Source organism: Oncorhynchus nerka, linkage group LG15 (genome assembly GCF_034236695.1).
Source record: "Oncorhynchus nerka isolate Pitt River linkage group LG15, Oner_Uvic_2.0, whole genome shotgun sequence".
Taxonomy (NCBI): Eukaryota; Metazoa; Chordata; class Actinopteri; order Salmoniformes; family Salmonidae; genus Oncorhynchus; species Oncorhynchus nerka.
Genome location: NC_088410.1, coordinates 8,836,137 through 8,846,366, shown reverse-complemented (window position 1 = coordinate 8,846,366; position 10,230 = coordinate 8,836,137). Strand labels below are relative to the sequence as shown.

Below are 10,230 nucleotides of genomic sequence, written 5' to 3'. Positions count from 1 at the left end.
CTCTTATCAACATCATTGGCACATGTAATGATTTCAAACTAAATGTTTAGGACAAACACTACAACAAGGTAATGATTACACGACAAAATATATCTTATTTTACTGAGCAGATGTCAGATTTCATTAATTGATTAAACGGGTTATGGAGGAGAATCTACCGTGCAGAAAAACGGAATTATCTCCATGTTCTTTTTATTCTAGAACATTATTAACAACTGAACGAATTATTTTACTGACAATACAAAGATCGCAGCCTACGGAAAATCAGTGTAACTTTTTAGTGAGTATTTTTTATTTCCCCGCTTCAAACCTTCTATCCTACAGCTGGCTACTAGCAACTCAACGCCCCGTGATTCTGTTATAGTCTGTTCTGCTACTGCGCGCCAGTGTTCCGGGTGAAAAATCAACACAAGGACGCGGAATGTTACGGTACACCAACCAACTAATCACCTTTAAAAACAGTAATGGTGCGTGTGCATGTGTGTGTGGGTCCGCCCGTGTGTGCGTGAGCGTGCGCGTGCGCGAGTATGTGTTAAGTGGCGGGGTGGAGTGTAGGGGAGACCGGGAGGGAGGGAGAGGGAGAGACAGAGAGGGTTGTAGTTTTAAACGCAACGTGACAGCCGGTTGTAGTTTTAAACGCTGACGTGACAGCCGGGGAAAGTGTGCATGATGAAGCTCCTTGATGCTCAGCAAGGATGTAATCGGAAAACATCACTTTCACTGGGTGAGACAGAGGGATGGAGGGAGAGAGACAGGGGCAGGAGAGAGGGGCAGGAGAGAGGGAAGGAGGGAGAGAGACAGGGGCAGGAGAGAGGGGCAGGAGAGAGGGGAGGAGGGAGAGAGAGAGAGAGAGAGAGAGAGAGAGAGAGAGAGAGAGAGAGAGAGAGAGAGAGAGAGAGAGAGAGAGAGAGAGAGAGAGAGAGAGAGAGAGAGAGAGAGAGAGAGAGAGAGAGAGAGAGAGAGAGAGAGAGAGAGAGAGAGAGAGAGAGAGAGAGAGAGAGAGACACAAAATCCCACCACCAGCATGATGCTGGCCACCATCCCTGTTTTAGATGTGTTTGTTGAAGAACATGAGAGATGTGTGGGAGGTAGAAAAAGAAAAACATAATTTTCCGTCTGTTTTATAATGGATCGCCTTTCAATGAGCTTCCTATAGCCTTACCCTCCCCCTCCCCCAGCCTCCCCATGTCCATGTTGTGACAGGGCTTATATTGTTTGTGGAGGCCGATGTCAGGTGTAATTAGTAATCGATATGGAAAAACGTTTTTTTCCCTCCATCTCTCCCTCTCACACACGAGCCATAACCACGCCTGTGACGATACCGACCCATTAGCGTTTCTTATTGGTCCAAAACTCCCCGAGCCGCGGAAGGCCTAATTAGGGGGGCAGGAGAGGGAAGATGACAGGAAGGAAGAGGAGGAGGGGGGGTGATGTCTGGTAGTATAGGAGTAAAAACTCACTGTCTATGTCTGTTCCTGTTTTATAGTACAGCTGCGCTCCGTCGGTGTCTGTCTGTCTCTCTCTGTCCTCCCTCCTCTCTCTCTCTCTCTCTCCCTCTCGCTTCATCCCCCTCTCCTTCCCCTCGCTCTGCATGTTCACCCACAATCCCTCGGTCAGACGCCTCACTTCGGCCCCTCCACCGTCCGGGCCAGTAGCATGGACAGCCGGATACTCGAGCACCCCCACGCCCAGTTCGGAGGCTCTCTGGGCCGAATGGTCGGTGTTGGTTTCCCCTACCACCTAGGACACCACCACGTCTACGAGCTCGCCGGTCACCAGCTACAGTCCGCGGCCGCCGTACCCTTCTCCATAGACGGATTACTGAACAGCTCGTGCTCTGCCTCGGTGGTACACGGCTCCGGTCCTCTACTTTCCTCTGGCTGCGGGATTAACGGAGATAATCAGTACAAACTCTCAGGTAGGCTGGAGGCAATGGACGGAGGAAGGGATGGAAAGAGAGAGACAGGAGTGATACACGTCTGGAAATATTGGTTTGATATTATTGGCCGTAGAGTGATTTTAGTTTCCATGGAAATATGGCATCTTGTTCATGGTGAAGCTTTGCATAGAACCGTTATTTAGTTGGGCTTTTAAAATCAACTCTTGTTTTATTTTGGACTATTTTATAAACTCTGAAATGTAATGTTCAACTCAAATCTTATAATCGATTTTTGATTAATTATGTCATAATTACAACCAAGTATTGAATGAGAAAAAAAAAACGCGAAGCAATTGCTAATTTCCTAACAAAACACAGTCCATTCTGCTGTGCTGTTTAAATGGATGAATTATATATATTTTTAATGGCTAGTGTTTTTCCAGAAATAATAAAGTTATATCAAATAAATGCATTTCTTATTTTCGGAACAGCCATATAACTCAACATTCCAACTAGACTCCCTCCGATGGAGGACGCGTCTATATTCCAACTCACTGTAGTGGCCTGTAATGTTTCAGCAACTCAAGCAGGAGAAAACAGAACAAAACACACATTCAGCATTTCTCTGAACTATAATCGATGCTTTGTGTAACAAGCAATTTACTGAGCCGTTTAGTTCACGATGGCTTGATGTAGCTGAGAGATGGTTGTTGTTGTTGTCGTTGACTTGTTTACCGAGCCCACATGTCGTCAGTTGACACTACCACCTCTCTCTCTCTCTCTGACCGTTTCTGTGTAGATTCGGGGGACCCAGATAAGGATAGCCCCGGTTGCAAACGGAGACGCACGCGGACCAATTTCACCGGTTGGCAGTTGGAGGAGCTGGAGAAAGCTTTTAACGAGAGCCACTACCCGGATATCTTCATGCGGGAGGCGCTCGCGCTGCGGCTGGACCTAGTAGAGTCCCGGGTCCAGGTAAACAAACAACTCCCCCCCCAAAAATATAAACACATTTAATTAAAATACATTTCTACTTGCACTTTCTTATCAATGCCATGTTCTGTTGTTGAAAAGTAATACTACGTTCTTGAGGAATATTATTCGAACGTGTGCGCGAGAATAAAAAATATTCTTGGATTGTTGGAGTAATTTCTCAGTTTGGTTTGAAGTGTGTAATAACCAGGCCTCTATAGCTGTGTGTTCAGTTTCATCAATAATCCCCATAGTGAGATATTAGTGAGACAGCTATTTGTCAATTATAGGCCCATCAATTAAAGACCTATTGAATTATGCATTAACATACAGTATTGATTTATGAGGTCATAAAAACCCAGTTCCGTTTACTGAATGAACCAGAACAGCTGAGGATTTGATCCATAACACACATATAATAACAATAATAATAATAATAATAATAATAATAATAATAATAACATCTCATATATCACGGTTGTTTTTGCATTTAAAAAAGATTAATTGTTAAGATAAATTGTGAATTGGTAAAAAAAAAAGATATGATTCCTTTGTTTATGTGAATTTGTAGAGGCTAAATTTCTGGGCTGAATTCATGTCCATTTTGAATTCATGTCAATTTCTATTTTGAAATCAATTTCTATTTTGACCATTTGTATTTTGTATTTTGTGTTATGCTGTTAACGATAATTAGAAGATAAAATAGGCCTACATTATTATAAATAATTACAATTATTTTTTTATTAGTATTAGTATTGTTTTGTCTTATTATTATCAAGTTAGATTTTTAACTTAATATAGTATTCCCATAATTCCTTTTTTAAAACTAAATGTTCATTACTAAAAACAGTTTTAACCAAGTACAAATATTCCCGACAAAAAAAATAGTAACCCGTAATTTGTCCAGCATGCTTTTTAATGATTGGATAACCCATAGGACTCTGTTTACGGAAGTAAAAACACCACCTTTAAACCTCTCCGGCTGTGTGGAGTTTTAGTCAGCATTTTTGCTCGTCAGATATAAGGAGAAGCCGATCCCTTTAATACCATAATGAGCTGGCTTTATTGACATGGCTGTCCGGGACCGAATAAAGCTGTAGACCAGCGATAACATAGCCTACTACTTAATTCCTATAGGATAGATCTATAGGCTGCACAAAACGCACTCACTCTCTCTCTCTATTTAACAACACGTTTTAGGCCGATCTAAAAACGACACCTCCACAATATCAATGCAAAAGTTTTAAAACCCCCCCACTATTTTCAACGACTTCATTTTCATTTTTCCCACCAGGCTCAGATTTGTTTGTGCTTAACGGTGATGTGCGTATTTGATGTGTTTACTAATTGAGGTATAACTTGGTGGAAATGTAGACAGACAGGAATGCTGTTGGCTTGGTGTTTTGGGGGGGCTTTGGTTTAGTCGTTGAGTTTCCTTGTAAAACTAAACGCGCATGGCTCTGGTGTGTGTGTGTGTGTATCTTGTTTGGGGATTTCGCCTCCTTTAAACCACAGATTATTATTCCTCCAAGCTGCTTAGTGCTTCTTTATCGGCAGCAGGTTCTTGCACGCGGAGATATTCACCAACATTACAAATTCATAAGAAACACGGCTATTGTCATGTTGTTTCCGTCGACGCACCACATTATGTGACAAACACGCAGCCCACTTCTCAATCTGAACGCTAACTCCCTGCGTTATCAGCGCCGAACATGCGGGGCCGTGTGCGCCGTGAGGCCGGACGGTGTGGGCTCACAGGCGGCGGGTCCCCCTGGCACACCGCGGTGGAAAGCTGCTCTCGGAGCCGTGGTAGAGGGAGGGGGCGGGACAGGGAGACGGAGGCAGGATGAATTGAGAGGGATAGGCCGAATTATCTACGGTGGAATTAAACGTAATTGGGAGAATTAGCTATCACACTGACTCTCGATTGACAATTAGAATGGCGCATCTGTGGATAGGAGAAGTGGTGGTGTGTGTGTGTCGGTGTGTAATATAGACGAGGCCTATTTGGCGACCGCCGTCTGTTATTGGATATATTGGCCGCGTTGTATGTTTGTGTCAGGGCTTCAGCTGCGTTTTAATCGTAATTAGGTGAGATATGGTGGGAGAGAAGACGAGCGAGAGAGAAGGGGATGGAGAGAAGGAGAGAGAGAGGGGGGGGGGGGGGGTGGGGGGGGGGGGGGTGGCCCTTAACTTATATTTGTTTTCTTTGGGGTCTCAGTGTTTCTCAACATGGACTAGTCTGTTAATTAGTTCTGATCCGGTTGGATTTATAAATACTACAAACTGCACCTCTGGTCTGTCATTTAGCAACAACAACAACAACAGCAACAACACAACAACAACAACAGCAACAACAAAACAACAATAATAATAACAATCAATATTTCAGAATGATGTGGTCTTGGTATATTTCGATTTGTTATTTTTGCCACGAATAATAATATTATTGGTTGATATACATTTTACGTCAGTTTATTCATACATTTATCGAATACAAAACTATTAATACATTTTATCAAAACAAATATTTTATTCTAGCTTGTAGGTGGAACAAGTTGAGCCATAATTAATTTCACTACTCAATCTGTGGCCTTGTTTTACATGACTTTGGAGAGAAAAGGAGAGAGAGACAGAGAGAGATTCACCCCAACAAGATGCATAGAAAATTAACTAAACCAATTTCCCCATTCTTGGCTCCCTGTGTGTGTGTGTGTGTGTGTGTGTGTGTGTGTGTGTGTGTGTGTGTGTGTGTGTGTGTGTGTGTGTGTGTAATGTGTGTGTGTAATGTGTGTGTGTGTGTGTGTAATGTGTGTAATGTGTGTGTGTGTGTAATGTTTGTGTGTGTGTGTAATATGAATGTGTGTGCGTGTGTTTGTGTTTGTGTGTGTGTGTGTGTGTGTAATGTGTGTGTGTGCGTGTGTGTGTGTGTGTAATGTGTGTGTGTGTGTGTGTAGGTTTGGTTCCAGAACCGGCGCGCTAAATGGAGGAAAAAAGAGAACACTAAGAAAGGCCCGGGGCGCCCGGCGCACAACTCCCACCCGACCACGTGCAGCGGAGAGCCCATGGACGCCGAGGAGATCGCGCGGCGCGAGCTGGAGCGCGCAGAGAAAAAGAAACGGAAACAGGAGCGTAAACTGCTGAAGTCTCAAAACAAGTTACTCTCCGGTGACCTCTTCCACACACCCGGCGGGTCAGACAGCGACAGCGGCGTGTCACAGATCACCGACAATGAGCAGCAGCCTTCATCCGACTGTAACGGGAGCCGCCTTCATTCTGAACCGGGAGGAGGACACCACCACCATCACCAAACGGAACCAGACAGCTGTGAACAGACTCAAACACGCCCCCGGTTTGGTCTCCTCCAGGACCAGCACCACGACCATCACCACCACAACAACCAAAGAACCGCAGGGGAGATAGGACCGGGACCTGGGGTCCAGCAGCAGGTGTCCCCGGGCAGCACGCACGGTCCTGGACTCGGCGCCTCCAGGTCCTCGGGCCTCCAGAAACTAAACCCGTTCAGCGTGGAGAGCCTTCTCTCGGACGTCACACCTCGCCGGAAACCACAGCTGGACTTCAGCTTGCTGTCCAATCAGAGGCCGCTGATAGGGAAGGGTCACTTCCTGTTGTACCCCATTACCCATCAGCCACTGGGCTTCATTGTCCCACAGACGGCCCTGAAAACCGGGCTGTGCCAGGACAACAACAACAGCAGCAGCAGCAGCGGGCCGAACCCGGGACAGAGATGTGTGACTAGTGAATCTACAGGTTATACCAGCTCTCATCATCTGGCTCATTTGGGCCTAAACAAACCCCTTCACCACCACCACAATCATGTTAGTAACTGTGTGGACCGGAGCGGGAGTGAGGCACAGCAGGGAAGTTACAACAACGACGGTCCAGACTCCGTTTCCCCCCCACCACAGAGCTCTGTTTCAGTTCAAACGACTTTAACGAGAACCAGTTCAACTCAGTCCAACACGGGTAGTGACGGTAGCCGCGAGGCTGACGACCGACCGGGTTCGTCACGAGTAACGGACGTTAACGACTGCCAGAGTGAGCCCACTGGGGAGGGCACGAGAGAGGACTCGTCACCGGAGCCCTTGCTGTGTTCTGGCGCCAAGCCAGAGAGTCAGGCGGAGCACGAGGAGCCCGGGACAGATGGAGACGAAGTCGACATGGACTAACGCTGGTGCATTATATAAACAGAGACAGACTACCAACCAACCCTGCTCAGCCACAGACTACATCTAAACATTCCCAAAGCTACAAGACACCTTTTAAAAACATATCAGACAGACCTACTCTATTGTTGTATTTTTGTTTTGAACAGATTCTCTGATAGATTCAGACGGCGATGTGTTGCCTACTACTTTCCAAACGGAAGTTATAGACATGTTCATTTCAAAAGGAGAAAAAGACAAAACATCTCAACACAGAAAAACAACAAAAATCCTCAAACATTGTACATTTCTTTTGAGAAAGTATAAAAAAATTAAAAATATTTATATATGTAAACATTTTGATAAATAAAGTGATTGTTTAAATGAAATCCCTGTTGTTTTAGAGGACCATTGAACCAGGGACAGGAGAACGGTGTTTTAGCCTTTATTATAATGGGAGATATATCAGACTGGTGTTGGGCTGACCGTTGGTGGTGGGCTTGGTTATTGTTGTTGTGGGGTTTTATAGCGGATACATCTCCCTTCTCTCTCTAGTCAAGTCCGACTGGCTGTTTGTGCTTTAACAAAGGTATTCATTTGAAAGGCCCCCATCGAAATGAGGTTATGGGCTGGGGGCTATAGGACCCTGCAGGCCTCCTCGCCTCCTCGCGCCTCCTGCTGACTTTTGATATGAAAGTAATTATTTTTACCACCGGCCACCGCAGGTTTCCGAGGTTGGGTTGGGTTTTTAGCCCAAAGGGTTATTATACATGAGCGATTTCTAGTGATATGAAATCACATAAACTCCCTACAATAATAGAATTAGCATGAAAGGCAGGGGTGTCAAATTGAAATTGGAAAATAATAGCCCAGGCAGCTGCATAGAGAGAGAGAGAGAGAGAGGAGAGAGAGTGTAGAGAGAGAGGGTAGAGAGAGAGGAGAGAGAGTGTAGAGAGAGAGAGGAGAGAGAGAGAGAGAGAGGAGAGAGATAGAAGGTAGAGAGAGAGAGAGAGAGAGAGAGAGAGAGTGTAGAGAGAGAGAGGAGAGAGAGGAGAGAGAGAGAAGGTAGAGAGAGAGAGAGAGAGTAGAGAGAGAGAGCAGAGAGAGAGAGAGGGTGGAGACAGAGAGGGCAGAGAGAGAGAGAGTGGAGAGAGAGAAGGTAGAGAGAGAGGAGAGAGAGAAGGTAGAGAGAGAGGGTAGAGAGAGAGAGGAGAGAGAGAGAGGGTAGAGAGAGAGAGAGAGAGGTAGAGAGAGAGAGAGAGAGAGAGAGAGAGAGAGGGGGTAGAGAGAGAGAGAGAGAGAGGGGTTGTGTGTATGTGTGTGTGTCTGCGCATATTGGACAGGAGGAGATGAGGAGGGAGATGGGGATTCGTGGGGCGGAATTTTCATGTGATCCATCCCCTCCCCTTCTCCCTCCCTCCCTCCCCCCCCTCCATCTCTGCCTCCCCGGCTGGGCTTCCAGCCCCTTGTAGGCGGCTATATTAAGATAGATGTCCGATGATATCCCTCATTGTTCTGTCACTTATATTGATGTCGTGGCGCTATCCCGCTATTGATCATGTGTCGCGCACATAATAGGACAGGCAGCGGCACGGCGGCGTGCGCCTCTTTACAAAAGCCACGCGGGCTTCCTTCCCTCGCCATTTGTTCTAATGGGGCCTCGCGGGTCCCTCGAGAGAAGGAGAGAGAAAGACAGAGAGAAAATAAATATGTGCAGAAGTTGGAACCTGATGTGAAGTCAGGGAGTAGGAGAGAAGGGAGGAGAGAAGGGAGGAGAGAGGAATGAGAGAGGGAGTAGAGAGAGAGAAGGGTATAGAATATATTGTAGAGGAGAAAGGGGGAGGGGAGGTGGAGGTATAGAATATACTGTAGAGGAGAAAGGGGGAGCGGAGGTGGAGGTATAGAATATATTGTAGAGGAGAAAGGGGAGGAGAGGCAGGGGGAAAGGGAGAGCGAGAGAGAGAGAGAGATTGGTATAGAAGATATACCTAAGGGTGAGAGCGAAGGGGAGAGGGGGAGAGTAGGAGGTAGGGAGGTAGGGGAGAGAGAGAGGCATTTAATATATTGTAGAGGAGAAAGGGAGAGGGGAAAGAGAGAGGGGGAAAGGGGGAGAGCGAAGGGGAGAGGGCAGTTGGGGGAGAGAGAGAGTATAGAAGATATTGTGGGGGGAGAGAGAAGGGGAGAGGGGGAGCGGGGGAGAGAGAGAGGGAGAGAGAGGGGGAGAGAGGGAGAGAGAGGTATAGAAGATATTGTAGAGGAGAGGAGAGAGAGAGGAGAGAAAGGGAGAGAGGTATAGAATATATTGTAGAGGAGAGAGAGGGAGAGAGAGGGAGAGAGAGAGAGAGAGAGAGAGAGAGATAGAGAGAGAGGTAGAGAGAGAGAGAGAGAGAGAGAGAGAGAGAGAGAGAGAGAGAGAGAGAGGTAGAGAGAGAGGTAGAGAGAGAGGTAGAGAGAGAGGGAGAGAGAGAGAAAGGTAGACAGAGAGAGGGAGGAGAGAGAGAGGTATAGAAGAGAGTAGAAGGAGGTATATATGGTGTTATCCCGTTAGCTCGTCAAGTGTAAACGCCACCAATTCCCCAGGAAGTGAAATCCCAATGATTAAAACCATTAATTCAGGCTGGTGTGTGGGGATATAGAGGAGTGTGTGTACTGAAGAAGCACTGTTTACTGGCAGGCTACATTTCCTTCATCCCTCGCACCTTTATTTGCAAATAAATTGAAAAGAATCAGCAAGGACAGACAGACAGACAGACAGACAGACAGACAGACAGACAGACAGACAGGGGCCTCGGCACGCCGGACAGACAGACAGACAGACAGACAGACAGACAGACAGACAGACAGACAGACAGGGGGCCTCGGCACGCCGGACAGACAGACAGACAGACAGACAGACAGGGGCCTCGGCACGCCGGACAGACAGACAGGGGGCCTCGGCACGCCGGACAGACAGACAGGGGGCCTCGGCACGCCGGACAGACAGACAGGGGGCCTCGGCACGCCGGACAGACAGACAGGGGCCTCGGCACAGGACAGACAGACAGGGGCCTCGGCACAGACAGACAGACAGACAGGGGCCTCGGCACGCCGGACAGACAGACAGACAGGGCCTCGGCACAGACAGACAGACAGACAGACAGACAGACAGGGGGCCTCGGCACGCCGGACAGACAGACAGACAGGGCCTCGGCACGCCGGACAGACAGACAGACA

The 10,230-nt window shown here is 47.1% G+C and overlaps 1 protein-coding gene across 1 annotated transcript; it reads left to right on the top strand.

The window, feature by feature from the left end:
* Window positions 1–1,491: 1,491 nt before the first annotated feature.
* LOC115115893 (homeobox protein unc-4 homolog) lies at window positions 1,492–7,354 on the top strand. The gene is made up of 3 exons (XM_065000760.1): window positions 1,492–1,918; window positions 2,679–2,854; window positions 5,809–7,354. The coding sequence occupies exons 1-3, from the start codon at window positions 1,657–1,659 to the stop codon at window positions 7,039–7,041; spliced, it is 1,671 nt and encodes a 556-aa protein (XP_064856832.1). The 5' UTR covers window positions 1,492–1,656; the 3' UTR covers window positions 7,042–7,354.
* Window positions 7,355–10,230: the final 2,876 nt, after the last annotated feature.

Bases quoted from the DNA above. Each gene is read 5' to 3' on its own strand.
- LOC115115893 (XM_065000760.1), top strand. From the start codon at position 1,657: ATGGACAGCCGGATACTCGAGCACCCCCACGCCCAGTTCGGAGGCTCT. The intron at 1,919-2,678 runs GTAGGCTGGAGG...GTTTCTGTGTAG, and splicing joins TAATCAGTACAAACTCTCAG to ATTCGGGGGACCCAGATAAG. The intron at 2,855-5,808 runs GTAAACAAACAA...GTGTGTGTGTAG, and splicing joins TAGTAGAGTCCCGGGTCCAG to GTTTGGTTCCAGAACCGGCG.